General features: G+C 33.9%; 1 protein-coding gene across 4 annotated transcripts in view; it reads left to right on the forward strand.

Annotated features, from left to right (window-relative positions):
* The window catches only part of AP3B1 (adaptor related protein complex 3 subunit beta 1), a 261,798-nt gene that overhangs the window by 125,272 nt on the left and 108,833 nt on the right, over positions 1-27,693 (forward strand). For all 4 annotated transcript variants that reach the window (XR_003234954.2, XR_011997056.1, XM_025998266.2 and 1 more), the window contains exons 14-15: positions 4,607-4,716; positions 18,028-18,204. Coding sequence is in view for 2 of the 4 variants with exons in the window: in XM_025998266.2 (XP_025854051.2) it covers positions 4,607-4,716; positions 18,028-18,204 (287 nt within the window). In the remaining 2 variants the exon portion in view is untranslated. The remainder of the gene's footprint in view (positions 1-4,606; positions 4,717-18,027; positions 18,205-27,693) is intronic.

Below are 27,693 nucleotides of genomic sequence, written 5' to 3' on the forward strand. Positions count from 1 at the left end.
TCCCTCTGCCTGTATCTCTGCCTCTCTCTCTCTCTCTCTCTGTGACTATCATAAATAAATAAAAATTAAAAAAAAAAACCGTCATTATAACAATGGCCTTTTTTCCTGCAGTTTGAATATTTTAGAAACTTAAATTGTCCATATTTTGGTTGCATAATCATCATTAGCCTATAGTGTCTCGTTCTTAATTCTTTTTCATATGTGCTATACTTTTGTAGTTCGAAAACCTCATTAAAAGTGGTAAAAGGGGGGGGGATCCCTGGGTGGCTCAGCGGTTTAGCGCCTGCCTTTGGCCCAGGGCACAATCCTGGAGTCCTGGGATCGAGTCCCACATCGGGCTCCTCGTGTGGAGCCTGCTTCTCCCTCCTCCTGTGTCTCTGCCTCTCTCTATCATAAATAAATAAATCTTTTTAAAAAAAAGAAGTGGTAAAACAGGGGCGCCTGGGTAGCTCAATCAGTTAAGCATCTGCCTTCGGCTCAGGTCATGATCCTGGGGTCCTGAGATTGAGCCCCTCAAGCCCCATGGAGGGCTCCCTGCTCAGTGGGTTGTCAGCTTTTCTTTGTCCCTCTGCTTCTCCCCCCACTCATGTTCTCTCTCAAATAAATAAAATCTTAAAAAAAAAAAAAGTAGTAAAACAAATACGGAGAATATTTATGTTAAAATCAGTAATATTAATGAAAGTAATAATATTTTTAACTTTAAAATGACCAATCCAGACAACAGAGCTCCTTTCTTCTATTAAAAGATCTGCTTTTAGGAATAGGTGTCAAGAATGAGGTCTCAGTTTCTTTAAAATCTATATAGTCTTTTGAGGTTCTAAGGATCTGTGATTTTTGATATTAATACAAATATCTCATCATCTGTTCAGATAATGTATCTTAAAACCTTAGGGACAGCAGTTAGACTCCATTCTTTTTTCCATATATTTAACACATTCTTTTTAGATCTGTAGGGTTTTTTTTTTGTTTGTTTGTTTGTTTTTAATGTCATCGACTTCTCCTTTGACAAGGAGAGGACTTTTCTAGGCAGACTTGAAGCTTGCCTAAAATAGTTTGGTATCACTATCTAAGATTAATTTGACAAATTTCTCAAGGACCTTTATGAGAAATTGCATATCTGCATTTCATCTGGCTTAGGATAATTTAATTGTCTAAGGTAATTTACTTCTGGTAACCTATTAGCAAAATTTGCTTGTCTGAATAACCTTACCATCAATTGTAAACTAAAAGGATTGGGGCAGAGGACTATTTTTGTTGTTGTTTCATTTAGTTTTACATAATTCAATAAATATTTATTGAGAACTGGAATACATTGGGGGTAATTAGTATATGTTGAATAGCTAAATAAGATACTCATTCAGCCTATAAAAGGTTCCTGCATTTACAGAGTTAACAGTCCAATGAAAGGAGACAGTAATATAAAACAAGTGTATTATAGTTCTGTGTATTGACCACTTACTCTGTTGTGAGCTATCCGCTAACATGCAGAACTACACTACCTGTGTTTGAAAGTTAATGCTGTCTTGAATAAATTACTCAATCTCCCTGTGCTTCAGATTCTTCATTTGTAAAATGAGGATAATAGTAGACCGTAGTAACCTTGAAGACAATGCTAGGTGAAATAAACCTGCCACAAAAAGCCAAATATTGAATGATTCCGCTTTGTGTGAGAAGCCTAAAATAGTCAAATTCATAGAATTAGAGAGTGGAATGCAAGTAGCCAGTGGTGGAGGAAAAGGGAACCCAGGGAATTACTAAACAGAAAACGTAATGTTTCATTTAAGCAAGTTGAATAAGCTCTAGAGATTTGCTGTACAATATTATACCTATAGTCAACATTAATGTAACTAAATTTTGTTATGAGGGTAGATCTCATGTTAGGTGTTCGTACCAAAATGAAATTAAATTTTAAAAATTGGGCTATACATCTTAGAGTAAGGACCATGAGGTTTTGTTAAGGACAAGGCAGAAGCCAGGAAAGGTCCAGAATACAGAATCATTTTTTGCTTCTGGTAGAGCAACACCACAGTCCTGTGAATAGTATAGGGAATAGTATAAAGGAAAAGTAGGGTAGGATTACGTGAAGGGATGAGAAGGCACACGGGTGAGGCCGAATAGGATTCCTGCCAGAGATGTCCAGGTCCTTATGTTCAGAACCTATGAATATGCCACCTTCCATGGCAGAAGGGACTTTGCAGATATGATTAAGATTCTTGAGATGGAGACCAGAAGGGTCCTTAAGGGAAGGAGGGAGGTCAAGAAAGTCATGTCTGAAGCAGAGCTTGGAGCGATACCATTGCCAGAATGGGGCCTTGAGCCGAGGAATACGGACAGCCTGTAGAAGCTGGAAAAGGTAAAGAGTGGATTTTTTCTTAGAACCTCTGTAGAGATGTAGTCATGTTGATATCTTGCTTTTAGCCCCATAAAGGTTAAACTGTTAACTTCTGACTCTAGAACTGTATGATGCTAAATTTGTGTTGTTTGAAGCCACTACATTTGTGGTAATTTATAACAACAATAGGAAAGGATATAGCATCAAAGGATAAATGATGCTAAATATATATTTTAACTATAGCTAATCCTACCTCTCGTGTATAATTAAAGTAATGCAATATTTTTTTCTTGGTCTAGTTTTGCAATAATATGTTTTAAAAATAAAAAATACTCTGGTTTCTTAAAATCACATTTACCATATTCTACTTTGCATATTCATTACTTTTAATTTTTCTTACTAGAGTATAAGTTTGAGAAAGTCAGGATCTTAATCTTTGTTTTCATCAAAGGTCAAAGTGGTGGTCTTTGTGTAAGTAAATAGTTGCACCTCTTAGAGTTTAGAGATGAATGGTACATTCTGGATTCTGGACAAAGTCATGTAAATCTAGTGCATTTCCTCTCTTCATCTTTAAAATCATGAAGATAAGGTACCTACTACATGTTACTGTAAAAGAGAAAGAAATTTATCATACCATAAACTAAAGCGTATAACCTTCATTTAACCTTCTGGAGAAAGAGGTACAGTTTGAAAAAATGTATGTTTAATGATTAGAATCATAAAAATTTTACATGTATTCTTAAAGGGAGCTAGATAAGAAGATATATTTCAGAGAAAATAATAACAGAAATCATGGTATTTCCATTATAATATTAAAAATAAACCTTTGTTTATTTGTTATATGCCAGGGGAATCTCTTCATGTCCATGAAACCCTATTAATAAAAAAAATGTCAAAATAATAAATAAAGGCATTGTTGACTTACTTTTGTTTAAAAATTTTTTTTAAATTTATGATAGTCACACACAGAGAGAGAGAGAGAGAGAGGCAGAGACACAGGCAGAGGGAAAAGCAGGCTCCATGCACCGGGAGCCCGACGCGGGATTCGATCCCCGGTCTCCAGGATCGTGCCCTGGGTCAAAGGCAGGCGCCAAACTGCTGAGCCACCCAGGGATCCCTATTGTTGACTTACTTATTTGACATCAGTAGCATTGATAATTGTTTATATAAGATTCATTCCATACATAAGTTTAGGTGCTCTGACTAATTGGATTACAATTCTCTGCTGGTACCACCAAAAATGTAATTCTGGACCAGTGATTAGCAACTTCAGTGTGATAACTCAATCCCAGAATCCCAGTTTCAGGATCTGCTTCCTTGGAGCCACTCCTAGGACCAATTACTATATTAGTTAAGGCCCTGGCAAGAAACAGATGGTACACTTTTTATAAAGGATGATTGAAGAGAATTTAATAAAGGAACTATTTATAAGGTATGGGCAGGATTAAGAGAAACCAAGAAGGTATGATGTAACACTCTGGGACTAACAGGCTAGTGACAGTGGGAAACCCCTTTATCATACCTAGAATTGAAGGGAAGGGGTGTGAGTAGTGGGAGCAGTTACCAGACTCAGCAGGCGAGAGCCATTCCAGAAGAATTGAAACTATCAATAGATGAATGCATACACTACCAGGTAGACCTGGCAGTAGAAAGATCCAGGATAGTAAATACGATCTCCTTCTGCTCTTTGACCTGCTGGTGCTTCCTATTAGCTAAACATAGCTGGAAGCTAGGGACAAGGGAGTTTGGTTGATGCAATCTGCAGAGATCAACCTCTAAGGGCACAGAGTGGGTCAGGAAAGTCAGAGATTGGATTCACCAGGCAAATGGAGAGAATCCAGCACATAAGTGTACTAATTCTGGCTCTGAAGTCAGGCTATTTCTATAGTAACACCTTTCTTACTATTAATGATTCACACAACTGATGATCCTTAGTACTCGTATTTTGTACATACCACTTACGGAATTTTTTTTTAGTTTGGTGAACAGCAAAATCTATCCGCCCTCCCTTGGCTCTTCTGACTCAAGGATCCAGGCATTGGAAAGGGATATTAGAAACTAGGAGGCAACAACAGAAGTTAGAAATTAAAGTATAATCTTCTACTTAAGAAATGTTCACCCCCAACATTTGGAAATATACTTGTAGTTATCGTTCTCACCTAGTCATTTAAAACATGTAGAATATTTTGCTAATTTAAATTCATATTTTACCAAGGATATTACATTTAAATTGCATTACACATATCTAATATGAATAATTTCTATCTTTTCCAGAAATAGTTGTTGCTGAAAGTGTGGTTGTTATTAAGAAATTACTGCAAATGCAACCTGCACAACATGGTGAAATTATTAAACATATGGCTAAACTCTTGGACAGTATAACTGTGAGTACCAATTAATAGGTCTTTCCTGAATTTAACTGGATTTTAGTCAATAATAGTGTTAAAATAAATGGACATCTTAAAGTCTACTGGCTAAGAGAGCTTAACTGTTTGGATTCAAATTATGTTTCTAAGATTTTACACTGTTGTGGAAGGGAATTACAAATTGAAATGCAATAAATGCTGTAGTGTTAGATTGGAAATGGAGATATCAATGTGAACTTCATGGGTTTTATATTCGAGATGTGTGTGAGTGTATAAATGCATGTATGTGTGTCCACACACATTTAAGTGTGCACATATGAATGCAAATATTACTCAATATATACAAACATCTATTTCTTGGAGAGGGCCTGCATGCAATAATACCAAATACAAATAAGCACATCTAGTGCCTAGATCTTGTTTTTTTTTTTAAATTGAGATATAATTTTATACCATAAAATTCACTCACATAATTTAACAGTTGTTGGTATATTCTTAAGGTTGTGCAACCATCACTACTATGTAATTCCTGTACATTTTTATCATTCCAGTAAAAGAATCCTGTGGCTCAAACTGATCCTTCCCTTTTTCTAGCCCTTAACAACCACTAATCTACTTTGTCTTTATGGATTTGCTTATTCTGCATGTTTCATATAAATAGAATCATACGTCAAGTGGCCTTTTTTGTCTGGCTTTTTTAACTTACCATGTTTTCAAGGTTTGTGCATGTTCTAAAATGTAGTACTGCATTCTTTTTGGTAGACCTTGGTTTTTAAATTGCATTCACCCCTCAAAGGAACCAGGTCTCCTTAGAGAAATGGCTGATTTTAAAGCTAGAGCAAAGAAAGGAAAAGATGATACTGCAACATCTTGTTGGGCTAAAAAAAGCAAGGAAATGTTCACAGAATGATAGAGATGTGTCAGAAAGACACAAAAGCCAGCTTGAAGGGCTCCCAGTGGCCAATTTAGAAAACAAAATAAATTGTAGTAAAAGGATTATGGCCTAATGAATTGGGTAAGAATCTCTTGAGGCCACAGTAGAATGAATGAATGAATGAATGAATGAATGAATGAATGAGGGAGAAAGGTAAGCTCTTTCTTACAATGCAAAACTAATAAATGTAGAAGGAATGATGGAATTAGAATATTACCATTTGTATACCATCACAATAATGATTGAGGTAAGAATCATTAACAAATGCTAAAAAGTAGGGGTGAAAGTTTGAGTAGCCAGAGGTTATTTGTACAGTTTCAAAGTATATAACATTACAAAGCATAAATTAGTGACTTTTGATTTACGATGGAGAAACCTAGCAGATGCTACCTGAACCAAATGAACATAATGTACATTGCCAGCAATAGGATCAAATACCTTCTGATATGATATAGTGAATAGAACTTAACCTCAGGTCTGTTGACTTCTTGCCAAAAGTGAATGGCTTAAATATAATCAAGATGAAACATGAGACAAACCCAAGTGAGGGTATACTGTGAAATAACTGGCTTGTACTCTTTAAAATGCCAAAAAAAAAAAAGAGAGATTAAAAAGATATGACAACTCTGTGCAACACATAAATTTGGATTTTCTTTTTCTGTAATGGATTTGGTGGGATTTGATAGGACTAATTGGCAAAATCTCAAAATCTGTAGATTAGGTAATAGTATTTATTGCTTCAGTGTTTAAAATTCCTAATTTTTAAATCACTTTACTGTAGCAATGTAAGAACATTCCTTTTATTACAAAGTTTACAATAAAGTATTTTGATGTTTAAGGATAAATCCTTAATTTTTATCAATTTAGGAAACAAAATATCTGTGCATATATAGAAAACCAAAAGCACGTGTAGTAAAATGATGACATTTGAGGAATCTGGGTGAAGAGTACAAAAGTTCTTTTTATTCTCTCAGCTTTTCCATAAATGTGAAATTCTGCTTAAAAAATTAAATTAATTAATATTAATCTTTTTTCCACCACTTTCCAGCTCTGTTTTTACATTAAAATCTCAATACTTTATTTTTTAAAAAAGATTTTATTTATCTGTTCATGAGATACACAGAGAGGCAGAGACATAGGAGAAGCGGGCTCCCATTGGAGAGTGTGATGTGGGAGTTGATCCCATGACCTGGGATCACATCTGAGCCAAAGGCAGATGCTCAACCACTGAGCCACCCAGGTGCCCAAAATCTCCATACCTTAAAAATAAAAATATAAATAAAAAAAAAACAACACCTCCATACTTTTCCCATCTTAAAGTGGTGATAGTCAAAACAAACAAACCTAATATTTTGTGCATACTACATTAGTTGATATTAATGTATGATATTAATTATATTAATTAATGATATTAATGCTCTTAATATTTCCTGGCATATTAATAATTAATTAATGATATTAATGCTCTTAATATTTCCTGGCACCTAGGGGTACTACATAAGTGTTTGCTGTCATTATTATTTAGGTCCTATTTCTTTCTCTCTTTCCAATTTTATTTCCAGTTTTCAAACTCCTCAGTCTATCTCAGTCTGATTTTGACTCCACTAATACTCACTTTCCAGGGTCATTGACTGTCTTCAGTGGAAAATTTACTGTTGATGTCCTTCATGGTCTTTTGTTAGCATTTGACTTCACAATTGAATAAAATAAGAAGTTCTTATAAGAATAAAATAGAATTCAATAAAATTGAATAAAATCCAATAAAATTGAATGTTCTTACATTGCTTCTTCCCTTTTGGAAACATTTTCCATGGCTTCTTTCTGGTTTTTCTTCAAACTCCTCTCCATTATGAGGATCCTTAGATGGCTCAGCGGTTTAGGGCCTGCCTTCAGACCAGGGCATGATCCTGGAGTCGCAGGATTGAGTCCCACGTCAGGCTCCCTGCATAGAGTCTGCTTCTCCCTCTGCCTGTGTCTCTTCCTCTCTTTCTCTGTGTCTCTCATGAGTAAATAAATAAAATCTTAAAAAAAAAAAAAAAAACAACAAAAAACCTCCATTGTGTTTGCCCTTCACTATGTCTGTCCTTTCAATCTTGATTGAAGTTTTTTTTTTTTTTTTTTTCCAATGTTGGTTAAGGTTTAAAACTAATGTTCTATAACAGAGTTGTAGTTTAGGGAAAAAATATATTATTTTCTTCTTTGAAGATGAGGTAATGTATACTCTAAATCTGTTCGGAGGGATTATATTCGTGTGGAGTTTCTTTTAAAGATTTTATTTATTTATTTATTTATTTATTTGAGAGAGAGAGTAAGGGGCCGGGGAGAGGGAGAAGCAGACTCCCCACTGAGCAAGGAACCCCAGGCGGGGCTCAATTCCAGGACCCTGGGATCATGACCTCAAACGAAGGCAGACATTTAACTGACTGAACCACCCAGGCACCCATGTTGATATGATTTAAGGCAAGGTGAGGAGTCTGTGTCAGGACCAATTTTTAATAATCGCTGCTGGCAAAATTTTCTTTCCCTCAGGTGTTAATAAAGCCTCCAGGGCAGTTGTATGTTTATCTTAAAGCTAAGAATAAGACTCACAGGAGTCTGTTGGCATCTGAGCTCCCACCATATCTCGCACCATAGTTCCTTTATCTTTATATCTACTCTTATTATTGATTCTAATTATTAAAGCCAGGACTTCTCAGGGACTGTATATGAGAGATATAGGGATTAAGACAATAGATCTGATATTAACAAATTTAGTAAGTTTAAAATCATACCAACTGTTTTTTCTGATCACAGCAGTGGTCAGAATCTAGAAATCAAAAATAAGAAGAAAGTGAAAGGATGGATGTACAAATATGTGGAAGCTAAATCACACTCTTCTAAACCATTAAGTCAAAGAGGAAATCAAAAGAAAAAAATGGTTTTGAAATAAGTGAAAATGAAAACACATATCAAATATTCTGGTGTGCAGCAAAAGCAGTTTTGAGAGAAAAATTCATAGCAATAAATATACATACTAAGAAATTAGAAAGATCTCAAAAAACAACCTAACTTTACATCTCAAAGAACTGCATATATGGGATCAGTAAAACTAAGAACTGGTTCTTTGAAAAGATAAGCAAAACTGACAAACCTTTAGCTAGACTAAGGGAAAGAAAGAAAAAATAAAATTAGAAATGAAAGAGGAGATAACTGATACTACAGAAATACATAGAATTATGAGACTACTCTAAACAATTATATGTCAGCAACTTACATAATCTAGAAGAAATGAATGCCATTTCTAGAAATACACAACCTATCAAGAGTGAATCAGAAAGAAAATTTGAGCAGAACAATAACAAAGAGATTGAATCAATAATAAAAAAAATTCTCGACATAGAAATGTCCACAACTGAAGCATTTCACTGCAGAATTCTACCAAACATTTAAAGAAGAAATTAATACCAATCCTCCTCAAACTCTTCCAAAACATTGAGTGGGGGGAAACACTTGCAAACCTATTCTGCAAGGCCAGCGTTACTTTGATACCAAAAGCAAACAGGATACCACAAGAAAACTGTAGACTTTTATCCCTGATGAGTATAGATGGGAAAAATTTCAGCAGAATATTAGCAAACCAAATTCAAGAACACTTTATAAGGATTTACACCATGACCAAATGGGATTTATACACAAATCAATAAATTCAGTATATCACTTCAATAAGGTGAAAGACAAAAATCACGTGATTATCTGGATAGAATCAGGAAAAAGCATTTGACAAAATACAACATCCTTTCATGATAAAAACCCTTAACCGATTGGTTGTAGAAGGAACATACCTCAACATAAGGAGGGTTGTGTATGACACACCTACAGCTAAGATTCTGATAGTCAGTAAAGAAAAATTGGAAACTATTTCCCCTAAGATCAGGAGCAATGTAAGGATAGGCTGATATGATCCTATATATAGAAAATCCCAAGTCAGTCCAAATACTATTGAAATTAATCAGTGTTTTCAGTTACATGGTGGGATACAAAATTAACATAGAAACATCAGTTACATTCCTTTACACAGATAAAGCATCTGAAAGAGAATTAAAACCATTCCATCCACAGTAGCATCAAAACAATAAAATGAGTAGGAAGTAAATTTTGACAAGAAAGTAAAGATCTGTATAATGTAAAGACAACCCATGTTCATGGATCAAAAGGATAAATATTGTTAAAATGGCCATACTTCTCAAAGCCATCTACAGATTTAATGTGATCCCCATCAAAATACAAAAGTCATTCTTCACAGAAGTAAAAGAAACAATCCTAAAATTTGTATGGAACTGCAAAAGACCCCAATAGCCAAAGCAATCCTGAGAGAAAAGAGAGAAAGAAAATCTGGAGGTATCATACTCCCTGATTTGAACTATACTACAAAGCCATCGTAATAGAAGCAATATTATACTGGCACAAAGATAGAAAGACCAGCAGAACAGAATAGAGAGCCTGAAATTAAACCCTGGCATATATGGTCAACTAATATTCAACAAGGGAGCCAAGAATACCCAACAGGGAAAGGATAGTCTTTCAACAAATAGTGCTGGGGAAACACATGCAGAACAAGGAAATTGGATCACTGTCTCACTGCACTCCCAAAAATTAACTCAAAATGGGTCAAAGACTTAAATATAAGACCTGATAGCATGAAACTCCTAAAAGAAAACATAGGGAAAGGAGTTCGTTAATACTAGTTTTGGCAGTGACTTTTTGGGTATGACATCAAAACCACAAACAACATCAACAAAAAATTAACAAGGGACTACATTGCCTCCCAAATCTGCAGAGCAAAAGAAGCAATTAACCAGGGGCACCTGGGGGTGGGACAATTAACAAAATGAAAAGACCCACATAATGAGAGAAATTTTGCAAATCATGTATTGGTTAAGGGGTTAATATCCAAAATGAACGTGAAACTCAGTCAACTCAAAACAATATGTAACAACCTAACTTTACATCTCCAAGAACTGCATATATGGGATCAGTAAAACTAAGAGCTGGTTCTTTGAAAAGATAAGCAAAACTCACAAACCTCTAGTGTCTCTTTTTTATATTCAATTCCTTGCCTACTCATTGACCTGGCCATGATTTTATTACTGTTTCCTTTTGCTTCCTGGAAATCATTGACAAATTGGGCATTAGATTGGCATGGTCCATGTTTGTCCAAATGTGAAACAGATGTTTAACGTTGTCAGTTATCTCTTGGTAGGAGATGAGAGATCTTTTTCCTCAGGTCCATTGAGATGAACATCCAGCATCTCTGAAATAAGCATCAAATTTCAGATATTTCAGTCATTGTAAGAACCACAGATATTCCTACACATACTTAGGTACCTTTTAGGGAGATGATACCTCCCTCTAGTAAGTAAGAACTACTTTTCTAACCAATAACTAATGAATCAAAGTGGGAAACTCTAGATAGAAGACAATAAAGATACATACATGTGCATAAATGTATACACATGCATATATATACACACATACATATATACATGTATTATTGAATTTTTAAGGATAGTCTAAGAATATCTAACAAAAGTGCTAAATGAGAACTCTTGATGAAGAATGCACAATACAAGGGAAAATCTAATCAGGAACCAAAAATATTGAACAATCTTAGAAAACCAGGGGTAGAATGAGATTGGAGCAGAAAGTATGTGAAGGTAAGGTGAAAAAAGATTATGTTGGTGAAAACAGTGAATTTTGGTGGGGGAAATAGTTATACTTTGTTTATGAGGAATGGCAGAAAAATGTGTGTCTGATCATGAGAAGGAAATAGGAAGGTGGAAGTCTGTATTCCTGAACAGAATTTAGTTAAAACTTGTGCTAGGTAAACTTGTTTTCATCTTGTTAGAAAGAGAGGCAACTACAAGAAATATTCAGGCTTTGAGATGAATGTAGCTGCTTACAAAACCTCTGACTGTGAATGAGACTGTATATATATCAACAGACTTCATACTGTCCTAGAAGAAAGATTTTTTTGCATTTGACTATATCCTTTTCTGGAGCTAGAAGATAGTTATTTATTTATTATTTATTATTTATTTATTGTATTGACTTTCTCTACAATAGTTGTTGAAATATTAGCCAAGAAAATACCTTCCTAGAGATCTATATAGCAAAGCCTTTGTTTTGTTTGTTTTTGTCAGAAGGTGAATTGTTAGTAGAATATGGAAGTATGATAGGAATTTCAAATTCATAAGGGAGAGAAAAGGGAAACAAATGTAAAATAAATATTAAAAATTTTAAAATAAAGTAAGATGGAAGAGTAAAAATCAAGTACATCCTACCCTACATATGAATGGACTTAATTCTCTCATTTAAAAACTTTCAAATTCGAGTGAAAAATGAAAGTTAGCCATTTATAATTGTAACACCTTAATCAAAGGGATAAAGATTGAAAAAAGAAGATAGGAAAAGAGATATTAAGTGAATATGAACAAGAAAGTAGATTAAAATTAATTAAAAGCAGTAAAACAAAAATGAACATTATAAAATCGAAAAATCCCGATTTACAAAGAAACAGATGCATAAAACTACATGCATACAAAAATATGGCAACCAAATAAATATATAAAGGAAATATATATATTTCCAAATATATAAAGGAAAAATCTGTTAAAAATGCAAGAAGAAATTGGTGGATGACTTTAATATACTTCTCTCATATTAGATATACCTAGCAGATTTTAAGTAAGATATAGATGTAAGGACAAAGAGTATTATAAAATGGAATAAATACTTGATTCAGTACTATAGGTAAAATTTTATCTCTCGAACAGATAATACCCACTTTTATGGGTGTGTTCATAAAACATTTCCAAAAATCAGGAATGTACTTGACATAAAATTTAAAGATTTTATATGTTTTAACCTTAAGCAATAAAATTAGTATTAAATAATTTAAAAGGGTACCAGGCCAGTGTTGATGGAAATACACTTATAGGTGAAAAAAGGTTTAAAGAAGAAAATACAAGCCTTGTATAAAATATAGGAAAATGAAACACTATTCTAAAATGTGTAGGAGGTGGCTAAAGTGGCTACTACTACCATTTTTAATGTAAAGAGACCAGAAATAAAAGGATTTGGTAAGAACAGTGAAAGCATAAAAGTCTAAAAGTGATCAAAGTTGATTTTATAAAATAGAATACCAAAAAAAGATAGTTGGAATTGATAAATGCATCTTAAATCTGAAACTTTGGAAAGCCAATAAAGCAGAAAATCCATCCTGATTTTTTTTTTAAGATTTATTTATTTATTAGAGAGTGTGTGTGAATGCGCAAATCGGGGGAGGAGCAGGGCCCACCATGGGGCTGGATCCCACAACCCTGAGATCATGACCTGAGTGGACATAAAGAATGGGACCTTTAACCAACTGAGCCACCCAGGCCCAGGCACCCTACCCCTCCTGATTTTGATAAGATATAGACACAAAGCAGAAGTGGACAAATTGGGCGCATGATTCAAAGGGGGATTCAAATAATTACAAGAGGGACGCCTGAGTGGCTCAGTGGTTGAGCGTCTGCCTTCGGCTCAGGGCATGATCCTAGAGTCCTGGGATCGAGTCCCACATCAGGCTCCCTGCATGGAGCCTGCTTCTCCTCCCTCTTCCTATGTCTCTGTCTCTCTCTGTGTGTCTCTCATGAATAAATAAATAAAATATTTAAAAAAACCACAAATAATTACAAGAAAACTATAGCAGTTCTGTAGCAAAATTTTGAAATTTTGGAGAATTAAAAGGTAATGGGTTATTAGTATTTACTTAACATATCTGAGAAAGTTGAAGTGTCTGAAGGTAAGACAAGGAAGAACAATGCAAAATAGTTTGAGATGCAGAATCCTAAAAATGATTAGGGATTGAAGGTACAAGTTACTCCAGAAGAAGGTGAGTGATGGGGAATATAGCTGACAGCAGCTTCAAAATCAGGGAAAGGGGGGGACTGAATCCCTAAAATCTCTTTGTCCAAATATTCAAGAGAGCTGTTTACTTAAGAGAGATAACCATGTATGGAAAAAGAAACAGGGTTTTATTAATCTGACCAAGCACTTGATGACTTAAATGTGCATTAGTGATTCTAAAATGAAAGCTAAACAAGAACTTTTTTCCTGGGCAGCCCCAGTGGCGCAGCAGTTTAGCGCCGCCTGCAGCCCAGGGCGTGATCCTGGAGACCCGGGATTGAGTCCCACATCAGGCTCCCTGCATGGTGCCTGCTTCTCCCTCTGCATGTGTGTGTCTCTGCCTCTCTCTCTCTAGCTGTGTCTCTATGAATAAATAAATAAAATCTTCAAAAATAAAAAAAGAACTTTTTTCCCGAATCTCTCTATATTTCACCCTACCTCCAGGACTAGTATCTTAAACCAGTTTTTAAAAGAGCCCTCTGGACAGTGTCAGAGGACAAGAGGACACTGTTGAGCATGTTTCCCTCAGTGCTGAAGCCACTTTATTTATTAGGGTAGAATCCTGGGCTCATCTACCCTACAGGAGGGGTAACAAAAATGATAGCCAGACCTTCCTACTCTGGCCATCTTATCCACAGAACAAGAGATCTAAGGAGGTAGGGAAAGGCCCCACATGCATGTGTGCAGTTGTCGTCAAGAGAATAGCCTCGACCTCTTCTGAAAAGACTGGCTCTTGGAAAAGATTCAGAAGGCCATAAAGGATCCATTGTACAGTGTGGCAGGAGAAGCAGGCCAAAGGAGTAATCCCTTCATGTGATTAATGAATAAATGAGGCCCACTGATGTGAAGTTATTTGTCTCCTTGATATACATGATCTATCTAGGGCCAGAACTAGTCTTTTTGCCTTCATGGCTAGTATTTTTCCTTGTGTAGCTACTTGTTTTGTCTCTGCCCAGTAGCCACATGAACTCTGGATTCAGACTTGGACTTACCGTCTTAGTTCCACCACCAACAGACTGTAAGATGTTGGGCAAGTTTCTGAACCCCTTTGTGCCCCAGTTTCTTTATATATCAAGTGGGAATAACAGAGAGCCTACTTTCTCAGGCTTTTGTGTTATATAAAAGACTGAGGAAACAGGTGGTCTTAAAACAGGCAGTCACGTTGTGAGAACTCAATAGATGTTGGCTGTGTAATTTGTTTTTGAAAAGGAACTCAGATTTTGTTGTATTCAAGATTTTTATTCCATTTGCTATTTATTTATTGTCATAGTTGAAAATATGAAAACTAAAAGTCAAATTAATTGACTCAAATTAATTGACCTCAAATTAAATGACCTATTTTCTGCCTTGCTCTTTTTTCAATTGCTTTAAATCTTCGAAAGTAGTGATACTGTGAATCATATTGTCAGTGGTATACAAATAAGAGTCCTGTAACTTAATTGGGAGAAAAAGGTAGGGCTAGAATCTGAAAATCTTTTGATTCTGATTGCAGCCAAATGCATGAAAACATTAGGTTTTTCAGTTTCCTAAGCTTTTTAATAAATTGCCATTACCAAAAATTTGGTATAAGTACATTTTTTATTGATATTACTTCTTGTTGTGGGGAAAATTTTTATATGTTTACTTGGAAATATTTTACCTCAGTTCTGGAACCTGTCCACCACTACCACCACCACCACCACCACTACCACTGTCTTGAGATTTTCATTGTGAGCATTGGAATTTATTGATTTTCATTTTTTTCCCAAAGAGTTATATTTTAAATGTGTGCATTATGAGTGTTTAGAGTGTTTAAATAGTTGTTTTAATCTTAATAATGAATAGGAGGATAAACAATCTCTTAAAACTTTTTGAGATTGTCTTTCTAATTGCAAAAAAGAATTATAACTGTGTTACCAGAAGAAAATTACTTAAAGTGGGATCATGGTTGGAATATGTCCTAGAATTCTGATTTTTATACCAGCAATATATAATAAAATATTTTTAATAATAAAATATTAAAAAAACAAATCTAGCATAGCCAAAATCTGAAGTTGCACATATATTCTTATTTAGAGGTATCTTTCTTGAAGGCAGGCAGCTTGAATTGCTTCATACTTGAAAATTTAATGTACCACTCAATTACTATTCTTTAGCCCAATTTAAAATAATAGATTGGGAGTAAAGTCTTAATGCAGTGTAATCTTTGGAACATTAGAAATAACCTTCTTCTTTCCATAATCAGTATATAGTAAGGATATCAATTTTATCATACTTCATGAATAGATTTATAATAGCATTTATTATGCATATTATTTATGCATAGTACTTAAACTTATTACATGAGTTCTGTGATTTCTCTTTAACTAAACTTATTCTGATGTTAATTTAAAGATAATGCTATTATCATAATATTTGAAAATACATATTTTGATGTTAAGGCTTTTAGATGACCTCATTTCACTTCTGGTGACACCCCAACTTAGGAGTGTCTTAATTATTTTATACCATTTCATAAAATGAGTGTTTTGAAAGAATTTGAAGTATGAATATTGTGTTAAAATATTAGCTGTGTAAGTGTCCTTATTCTTGCTTTCTTCTTTAAATAAAGTTGTGTCCTGTAGAGCTGTGAAACAATAGTGAAAATATTAGGACTTTATTTGAGGAATTGGAAAGGATTTCATAAAAAGACCGTTATCTCTTCTTGTGATGCTACCTCTTAATGATAGTCATTGGCTTTTTCATTTATTTTAAAAAGCAGATTTTCTATACTAGGTGAAAATGTTCACAAAAACTAATTTACATACCCCTTCAAATCTCTTTTGGAGTAAGAGAGGATACAAATAAACAAATAGTAATAAAACTAATTTGCATACTAAAATGTTGGTCTTAATGGTACTGATGGAAGGTTTCCAATTTGTAGCAAAGCAGTTTTTTTAAAAAATTATATTGAAATGTACTTTATTAAAAAATACAAAGCCAAAATACAGTATTGGACAGATTTATCTTATCTCTATTTATTTTGTTGATGACCAAGTAACAGAACAGGATTCATGATTTTATAAGTAGACCTTGATGATCTTGTCAGTTTTATATATTCCCAGTACTGTAGATGCAAATATATAGAGGATAATAGCAGTTTTGTTTTGGAATCATAGTCTTTCATGAATCTATTCCTTTTTCTCTGTTATCCATTGAATTCTCAAAACTGTTTGTAGAATCAAAAATCATCTATGATGCTTTATAAAATGTAGATTCCTGGGCCCCACAACAGAACTACTATCTTCAACCTGATACTAAAACCTTGCAATTTTAATAAGAATTCTAGACGATACTTATGGGTATTGAGGTTTATTGACCAGTGCCCTAGAGCAGAAGTTAGCAAAACTTTTCTGTAAGTTTCCAGATAGTGAATATTTTCAGCTTTATGGTCTTTGATGCAACAATAGTTGACACCTGAACAATGCAGGGGTAAAGGGTACCAACCCCCTCTCTCCTATAGTCAGAAATCCACGTTTAACTTTTGACTCTCCAAAAACTTAATAGACTTAACAAAAACTTAACTTAATAAACAAAATAAACAAAATAAACTTATACTTAATAGACTTAACAAAAAATTTAATAAACAAAATAAAATTAATAAACAAAATAAACAAAAAACTTAACTTAAAAAACAAAAACTTGGGATCCCTGAGTGGCTCAGCGGTTTAGCGCTTGCCTTTGGCCCAGGGCGTGATCCTGGAGTCCCTGGATCGATTCCCACATCGGGCTCCCAGCATGGAGCCTGCTTCTCCCTCTTCCTGTGTCTCTGCCTCTCTCTCTCTCTGTGTCTATCTCTATCATGGATAAATAAATAAATCTTTAAAAAAAAAAAAAAAACAAAAAAACAAAAACTTAACTTAATAGACTACTGTTGACCAGAAGCCTTACAAATAATATAAACAGTTGCTTAACACATACTTCATATGTTACATGTATTATACCCCAAGTTCTTATAATAAGCTAGAGAATAGAAAATGTTATTATGAAAATCATAAAGAAAATATATTTACAGTACTATACTGTATTGAAAAAATCCACAAAAAGGCCCCACTGCTGTGTAAACCTGTATTGTTCAAGGTCAACTGTACTTACTGTGCTACTGTAGTATAAAAGCAGCACCAGTAATGGATAAACAAATGGGCATGGGTAGCCATATTTGACCCAAGAGCTTGCATATCTTTGATAGAATCAAGGTTCTAGACAAAAGGTTTTTTCTCTGTGAATCTTTTCTAAGGCATTATCTCTGAAATCAGTTATAATGGTATTTCTTGGGTGTTTATTTTTTGATTAACTAAAGAAAATGGATAACTAAAAGAGAACTTCCTGGATATATGTATTACATGAATGGATATAAAACCTTTATCATATTTAAAGCCTTTTCTGTGTTCTCAAGGAGAGAGTATGAATATCTTGTTTGTAATTGTATAATTCACTTCTAATATTAGGTTCCTGTGGCTAGAGCAAGTATTCTTTGGCTAATTGGAGAAAACTGTGAACGAGTTCCTAAGATTGCCCCTGATGTTTTAAGGAAGATGGCTAAAAGTTTTACTAATGAAGATGATCTGGTAAAACTGCAGATTTTAAATCTGGGAGCAAAATTGTATTTAACCAACTCCAAACAGGTAAGAGTCCGAGCCTTAGTCTACCTGTGTGACAGCTACTGTTCCCTCTTTACTCTGTTGAAGCAGCTGTGGTCTGTGCATGCATTAATTTGTCCATTCAACAGTTACTATGTGTCTGTTTCTATAAGGTTCTACCTTAGAAGGTGGTGCAGAGAGATGACATTCCAGTCTAGTAGTGGAGAAAAACAACAATGAAATAGTAGGCAGTAACCACTATAATAAAATGTTAAGATACAGCAGAACTTCAGAGGAGAAAGTTATTGAAAGTCTGGTAGTAGAAGGAGGTGAGAGATCAGAGGAAGTTTTGTGAAGGATTAAGACTTTTTTAAAAAAAGATTTTATTTGTTTATTTAAGAGAGAGGGAGAGATAGCAAGAAAGAGCAAGGACTGGGGAGAGGGAAAAGCACACTCCCTGCTAACCAGGGAGTCTAACATGGGGCTGGATCCCAGGACCTGAGAGGAAAGCAGACACTTAATGGACTGGCCACCCAGGCGCCACTAGAATAAGAGTAGAGGAGTGAGAGTCATGAAACAGCTATGTTTGTTGTGAGTTTCTTGTTTATTGATAAAAACACCACTTTAGCTTGATACCCTAAATCCATGTAGCATTGTGAAAGCCATAACACTAGAATTGGCTACTTTAAATGTTATCTAGCTTCCAGGTATTATAAAAGTAATACAAAATTAGTATGTTAAGACTGAAAGTAGTTATGTCTTGTAAAACTAAATGAAGGTTGGTTTTAGCCCTCTTTGTAGCTATGAAGAAACAATAATGGAGAGTGGTACTTTTTGTTCAGAAGTTGTAGAGTGTATTCCATATCTTTTGAATTTGAAGACAACATACCTTGCACTTAGACATTTTTTCCTTGAGCTATATTATTAAATGAAGTTTTGGAACTCAGCTTCTGAAGAGTTCTGTTGTATATTTTAGAATGAACTTCTAGATAACCACAAATTAACTTCACCACCAACTAGTGAAAGCATAATATTTAGAAAATATACTACATTTTCATAAAACTCACTGTTTTTTAAATGATTAAATATAAAAATAGGTGAATGGTAGTTTCTATAGAGTTGTGCTCTGTTCTCCAATTTCTTTCTCAAGAAAAGGGGTTATGAAAGAATTGGTAAAATAAGCATTAAAGGGTAATTCTTATCACCATCAACTTGGCAGCATTGTTGTTACATGATTCATATGTTTTGGATATGAGACAAAGGCTAAAATGATTTATTTCACCTAAATGTAAAAAAATTGTCTTCTGTACTTGTTTATTTTAGCTATCCTTAAAGGTGAATTAAAGAGACCAAGCCACAGTGCTCAGGGACTGGTTTGCCATGAAGTGCTGATATTTATTTGTAGATCTGAATACCCTGTGATACCTCAGTGAGCATTCCAGAATTGTTATTGAATTATATAGTTACTGGGAATATCTAAGTTAATTCTGTTCATTTGCTTGCTTGAGAAATAATTGAGTATCTAATCTCTTTAATACTTCAAAATATTTTTACCTGGTATGAATTCTAATTGAAAAATAAGTCAACAGTCTACTTTCAGTGTATCAAGTTAGTTCCTCCTGAACTGACCCTCCCATAAAGAACAACTATTAATTCTGGAAAAAATTAAAAATAACTGCCTGAAGTCTTAGAAGAGTAAAGAAAAGCAGGAAGATTCTGGAGAGGAATTAACAGCTGGAAGAAGGGAATGGCACAGATTACATTTCCCCACTTTTTAGCTTTTATCCAGAGGACAGGCTATATAGTCTGCACTCTGCACAGGGGCTAAAATTCCAAAACGTCTTTCTGGTCTGACGAAGTAGAGAACATAATTCAGGAAAACGATAGACATTGGAAAATTAGGGAAGAATTCAAGAAAGGAGAGAGCCAAAGTGCAGGAGCCTCAAGATCTGTGAATAATTCTGCTCTGGTCTCTGGCTGACCCCTGAACCACACATACACAGGGTAGATTCAGAACCGCATTGCTAAGAATAAAGATACTGAATTAAAATCTGAGCTGCATTAAATAGAATTTGCACTTTAAACTCACCCACATTAATTGCTTGTTAAAATAAACAAAATCAGTACTCAAAATGCATCTGGGTGACTCTGTCAGTTGAACATCAGACTTTCGACTTTGGCTCGGGTCTTGATCTCCAGGTCCTTTGGTTGAGCCCCACATAGGGCTGTACATTCAGTGGGGAGTCTGCTTGTGATTCTCTCTCCTTCTGCACCCCTCCTTCATGCTCTCTCATAAGCTCTCTCTCTCTCTCAAATAGATAAATCTTTTTTAAAAAAAATCATTACTCCAAGAGTGTAACAGTGTCCAAGGCCTCTAAAATATAACATTCATAATGTCCAAGATACAATCCAAAATTATTCTATATAAGAAGAACCACAATGTTTAAAGGATATGAAGTTTTAATTTATGAATATATAAAAATTTTTGGAGATGGATGTTAGGATTGGTTGTACAACACTGTGCTTGAACTGCATACCTGAAAATGGTTAGGATGGTAAATGTTACATGTTTTATCATGCACACACACACAAAGCAAAACCAGCAAAACACCAGGAAAATGTGATCAATTTTCAAGAAAATTGAAAGAAACAAGAGAAACTAACTCTGAGGTGATCCAGATGCTGGAATTTGCAAGCAAACATTTTGAAGTAGCTTTTTTTTTTTTTTTTTTTTTTTTTTTTAATTTATGATAGTCACAGAGAGAGAGAGAGAGAGAGAAAGGCAGAGACATAGGCAGAGGGAGAAGCAGGCTCCATGCACCGGGAGCCCGACGTGGGATTCGATCCCGGGTCTCCAGGATCACGCCCTGAGCCAAAGACAGGCGCTAAACCGCTGCGCCACCCAGGGATCCCTTGAAGTAGCTTTTTATAAGTGGAATCATCAATATAAAGAACAGTATATTCACAATGAACAAAAAGATAAGAATTCTCAGAGAAATAGAAATTATAAAAAAGAATCAAATGAAAGTATTCTAGAACTGAAAAATACAGTACCTAAAAAAATCAATATCTTGTCTATCATTAGTGTTATATATTCTTCAACATTTTAATATTTTTCTTTTTGTATATACATATGTGAAGCTGCTTCATACAGTGTTTTTGGTTTGTTTTTACGAAAACATGATTAACACTCTTTAGGTGGACTTTTTCAGTAAGCTTCTTTAATTTTCTGTCTCTGGGTTATTTCAGATGTAAGTTTGTGTTTGGAAGGCAGTTTATCTGTTTGACTACCAAAGAACTATTGGATGTCAATTACTAGAGGGCGGGTAGTGATTGAGAATACAGCCCCTCATATTAGACTGTTTGGCTTCAAATCCTGTTTTGCCACTTACTAGGTACAAGATTTTGGACAAATTATGTAACCTATCCAGGACCTATTTTTCTTACCTATAAGTTGGGGATTGTGATAAATAGTTCTTTATAATGCAGTGTTCTTAAAAATCATTGTGCTTTACAAAATTGTGCAATAAAAACTACATTTTTTAATTGGAAAGATTGAGCTGGAGGGATGATAAATTCATGTGATGATAAAAAGAACCTAATAAAAACAAGAGTACAATTTACACATGTAAAAAGGTTAAGAAATGCATAAATAATACAATGAATATAACTCTTTACCTTGGAAAAGACCTGACGTGGAAATGGGTGTTGAAAAGGTTGTATTTGTTTGTTAAGTAGTAGAAGAAAAATTAATCTGAAATTGGATGGAAAGCTGTACCATTGATAACACATGTAGTTATCTGAGGTAGATGTTTGAGGTAGGCATGTTTTGTTATTCCTACAAAGCCCAGTTCAGCTGGTAGCAGTTTTCTGCCTTCACCAAGTATTTCTTATAGACAAAAATCATGCCTATGCAAACACAAAATTCACATTATGCAACTGAATTGGAACAAATCTACATTTTCAGAATAATTATTAGAGCACTACTAACTATATATACCTCACAAAATTATTATAAAGATTAAAGGAGATAGTCCATGTAAAGTGTTAGGATTTCCTGGGTTGTAATAGTACTTAGTCCATGTTAGTTTTTATGCTCTTTTTTGTATCCCTAGTTATACTGTTAACCAGCTGCCAGGTTATTTTTGGAGAGTATGGTTATTTATAGTAAGGGAACTAGTCTCATTACTGAGAATCTATTCTCATTAGGAAAAACACTCCTTTTAGGTTTATCCTACTGAGAAAAGGGTGCTGGAAATCTCTCCTTTTATGATGAAAAAATCGTTAAATATGAATATCAAGAGTAGAGAAAACTGTTAGAATACTCATACAAGGAGAGTAATTTTACTATTGTACAGGGGAAAAGCTGAAGGACTTTGAAATTATTTGAAGTTGTGGAAGCTCTATAGCTGTTAAGGCATGGTATAAAGATTGAGAATGACTTCCTTGAAATAATCTACTTAGGTCTGAGAAAGAAAACTAAGAGTTGATTAAACTTAATAGCAGTTAAAAATTAATGAATAATGGGTGCATTTGTTTTTAAACTTCCTGTAATCTTTTAAATGTAGCAATAATATATGTTAGCATTTTACTTAGCTCGTGTTTTTCTTTTCAATTGTGAGATAATGCAAACCTTAGAAAAGTGCAAAATAATATGAATACACAGATACCACTAAAATGAAGTCAATATTTTTGCCATAACGGTTATTATTTTTTAAGGGAATGCAACAAGTAAAAGTAAAACCTCAACATCCTGTTCATACTTTTTTTTCCCTCCCCATTGGTAGCTACTGTCATATTGGTGGTGTGCTTCAGTTATGTGTGGTTTTACATTTTTATTATATGAGTATATATCTTTACACTATGTTACTGTTTTGTAGGTTTTGAAATTTTGCATAAGTGGGAATTCTCTTTTTTGCTTACTCTTGTACCCTTTTTTCACTTAAACCATGTTTTTAAAATATTGACATATATAAATATAATTCATTAATTTTAAATAACTGTCTCATTTTCTATGACACAGGTTTCTGCTTTTCTGCTATTAGAAAAAAGTGATTCATAGAGTATCCTCAATACTTGTATTTTCTTTGTAGTGCTTTTTAGACTTTTTGGTTCTCAGTAAGAAATTTTATAAGTCACAGTTATATTTGGGGGATCCTTCCTGAGGTATTAAAAACAAATTTCCTCTTGGGATGCCTAGGTGGCTTAGTTGGTTGAGCATCCAACTGTTTGTTTCAGCTCAAGTCTTGATCTCAGGGTCCTGGTATCAAACCTCAATTTGGGTTCTACACTCAGCACAGAGTCTGCTTGAGATTCTTTCTCTCCCTCTCCTTCTGCCGCTCCCCTTAACTCGCATGAATAAACAAACAAACTTAAAGGTGGGTGTGTGCCTTCAGCTCAGGTCATGATCTCCAGGTCCTGGGATCCAGCCCTGCAATCTGGCTCCTCGCTCCTGCTTCTCCCTCTCCCTCTGTCTGCAGCTCCCCTTGTTTGTCCTCTCTATCAAATATATAAAATCCTTAAAACAAAAAGCTAAAAAACAACCACAGATTCTCTCTTGCTCCATGATTCAGGTCTTTTGAGAAATCTCTTTCTGCCCCAGCATGACTCAGCATGACAGCAAAAGGGCCTCAGGCTCTATGCAGTGACATCTCTACTCTCTCGGATATATTTTCTGGCATTAAAAAATTCAAGCAAATATAGCATATAAAGAAAGAGCTTAGAGAAAAATTTTCAAGTTGACAAAAATATGGGTATTGTTAAATTCAGGAAGTTTCATCCAAGTCACATAAACAATCCTGGTTAGTCATGAAATGATGAAATTGATTACATGGAACACTGGTACTGCTTAGATTTCCGTCTGGTGTAGGTTAAGAATTATGTAGCTTCCTTTCATTTACCAAATCATTTGCCAATACCTTCCTTTACAAAATAACAGCTGTGTGGAACCAGTATTAAGTTTTGCTATGCTAAATGCTGAATTCTGTGTACTTTTTTATTTTCCTTAAAGAGCATATCTCAGCTGATTTTTTGGACTGTATCCTAAGATACCTTTTTTATTATTTTGTGCTGACTTACTAAATATTTGAAGAAAGCTATTGTTTGAGCAAATATTTACCAGTTTATTACTTGTCAGAGTGTTTAGGTAGAAATATGATGCCCATATTTTGAAAAGTTTTTCTTAAATAATGAATTTTAAAATTTTTATATAGCATTCCCTATACCAATTCCCTATACCAATTCATTTTCCTGTGTCACAGTGACTTAGAGTCAGTCTGAAAGGAATGTAGTTGGTGTAGTGTATGGGTAACATTAGCTGTTAGCTCGTACTGGTCACAATTCCTTAAATCTAAGCAGAAAAAAATAATGTGAAATCAAAATTTAACAAATAGTTATATATAAGATATTGTTTTGTTATTGAAGTACATTGTATTATTCTCTTTGTCTTTTATAATTTTATGAGTAAAATCTATTTTAAAATAATTGTTTAATGTCCAGTCTGGTTTCGGATTGAGTCTTTGGCTATGTTAAAATGCCCATGATTATTTACTTGACCATTGTTTACTTTCTTTATCACCGTTGCCCAGGACAGACCTAATTTATGTTTGTTGTCACTCTGTTCTATCCAGTTTAGAATTTGCCCCCAATTTTTCATTTTTATCCTTAATAGCTGTTGTTAAAATAGGACAGAGAAAGTTTCCAGATCTCCGTATTCTACTTGCACCTCTGCTGTGGTTTTGTCTAATGATATGTAAGACATAAGTGCAATGAACAGAGATTTCATTTTAATATATAGGACATTTAAATCCTAAAGAATTTCTTTCTTTTCCAACCTTTTTGAGATGTAACATAAGTAATTTCTCTCTGTTACAGCAAAATGCAGAATGTGTGCTGATAAAATGAGGTGCATCCTGACAGGGCAAGTAGGAAAAACTAAGTCCTTCCTTTTTTTAAGTGGTGGTGAGATAAGTGTTGAAGTATTTTATCCACAGACAACTTATACCAGCAGATTGTGCCATGACCTGTGCAAAGTATGACTCTCTCAGTTGTCAGTGGATGTTGAGAATCAAAGGAAAAAATGGGAAGTTTGGGGTTGGTGGTAGGTGAAATATGTGCAGGAGACAGTCCTGCCATAGATCAGTAGAGAGTGGTCAGACCACTCTCTCTTCATCCAAACCACTCTCTCTTCAGTACTTCTGTCATTTATTGTGCAGTGCAATAAAGCCTATTTATATTATTATTTGGTAGTTCTTTGTCTTGTTATAAATCCAGCAGCAATCAGTTCTTAAAAATGAAGTGTGTAATTAATGAAGAATGAAGTACTGAATTTCTTTCTTGGTACTTAACATGCACAAAATGTTTATTGATGTTTACCATCCACTGTGAGAGTTGCAATGATATCCCTGACCACACAGCAACCGAAAGATAAAATGAGTCTGCTAAAAAAGGATCAGTGTCTATTTAAAAAACCTAAGAGTTATCTTAAGATGATTGTGTCCCAAGATAACAATTAAATATATACAAGTACAGAGGATATTTACATATCTCTCTGTGATGCAAAAATCTCATTTAGATAACTTTTTAAAAATTAATTTTCTTCATTTTTTATTCCAAGTTCTCTTTTGCATGTATGAAAAATGAAGCAGTAATTATTAATGTATTGGCTCCATTAGCAGAAAAAGGACCTAAACAATGCTAGTTTTCAAATAGCAAATCAATTAATTCCAATAATAGGTTGACTCTTCTCACTCAAAGCTTTTGTAGGTTTGCTCTGTCAGTGCTATAAATGAAATCAAAGCAAAGCTTTTGGAAGTTTATTCTGTCAAAAGTGCTGTAAATGCTCTTTTAAATTTAAAAGGTCAACATGGAAGATAAAACTACTTGTTTTTGCTAAAAATATTGTCAAGATAGAATCGATTTCTTATTAAATTAAGAAAACTATGTAAGAAATATTTTAGAATTGGTTGTGTCTACTGAAATAAAACTAATGGTCAAATATACTGATATATATATATATATATATATATAGTATAATTGAACTACGGAATTCTTCTCATGAAGCTAATATTGAAAAAACATACTTCAGCATGACAGCACACACTCTTGTACACAACTTTTTTGCTGCATGTTACTAAATGGATCCTAAAAACATTATTTTGTGAAAAACTGCTTTGTAAATTAACCTAAGTGTCTTATGTTGGCTTTTTTTTTTTTTTTAAACTAGGGAGCAGGGATGGGAATAAGTAAAACTTCTATTTGTTAAATTCAAAATCAATTGGAAAATTTTAAAGTGTTTACCAAATGGAGTGCCAAAAACCTTTAGCTTTTGAAAATTTTAGCAATGGCAATTCTTGGAAACAAATCTTGCAAGCAAGGAGTTATTGAAATTTATCCCTTCAAGTTAAGTGATAAGACTCCAAGATTTATTTTAGAAGTTCTGTCTAAGTTTGCAGTATCTCAGATGAGGTGAAGATGTTTTTTGATGGAGCTCCTATTTTGTATTAGAGTGAAATGAAATTGAGAAAGGAATTGATTTTGCATTTTTTTAATTTGGTGAAATATTTTAAAAAGTATACATAGAGAATGACTTGAAAGTTTTGTCTCATAAAAATAACTACCAAAGAAAGGATTGTAGGGGTAAAAGTTAAGTATCTGGACTTGATATATTTACAGATTTCAGCATGAAAAAAAAGCATGACGAGAATATCCTTCTTGTCAACAGAATTTTCCTATGCTTACCATATTGTTTAATACTATAAAGAGGGTGTTTTCTTTATTAAAAATATTATGAGCTGTAGAAAAGAATAAGTTGAAAATGTCAACAATATCATAATTACTGATCATAAAATTCAATTTTGAAAAGACATACTTATTTTTTTAAAAAAGTTAAGACTATAAAAATATGTTCTTCAGAGAAATATCAATGACTTAGTATTAGAAGTAGATACTTCTAAGAAACTGATTAAAGTATATGAATTTATGGTGAATAATTGTTTGCGTATGTTTAATGCATCATTTTACATAGATAAGTTTTTACCTTTTAGAAAGAATTTTCATTTTGAAATGTTTAACAGAAATGTTTTAATAAACCTACCAATATAATCAAACATGTTATAGTCAATAAATGCATACTTTATAAATTACAAAATTTTACTACTTAAAATTCCCTAACTCTTGTGTCTGTTAATATATTGAAATAGTTTAATTTCTTAAAAATTAATTTTGGGGATCAGAAATAGAAACAAAATCATTCTACTGGCTTAAAAAAAATTGTTCAGTTACTGTATCATACACCTGAAACTAATAAAACACTATATGTTAACTATACTGAGATTAAAATTGTTAAAAAATCGTAATGAACAGACTTATTTTATTTCTCTGGTTTATTTTGATCAGACCCTCTTAAACTCCACACTCAGATGGACTTCAGAGTTACCCTGGTTGTAAATTCTCCCTGTGCATTTGAGAAAACTGGTGGTTAGTGTATTTCCCAGGCTGTCTCAGAAAGCTAATAACCTAGTCCAGAACACCGCA

The sequence above is a fragment of the Vulpes vulpes genome, chromosome 14, assembly GCF_048418805.1.
Source record: "Vulpes vulpes isolate BD-2025 chromosome 14, VulVul3, whole genome shotgun sequence".
NCBI classification, from domain to species: Eukaryota; Metazoa; Chordata; class Mammalia; order Carnivora; family Canidae; genus Vulpes; species Vulpes vulpes.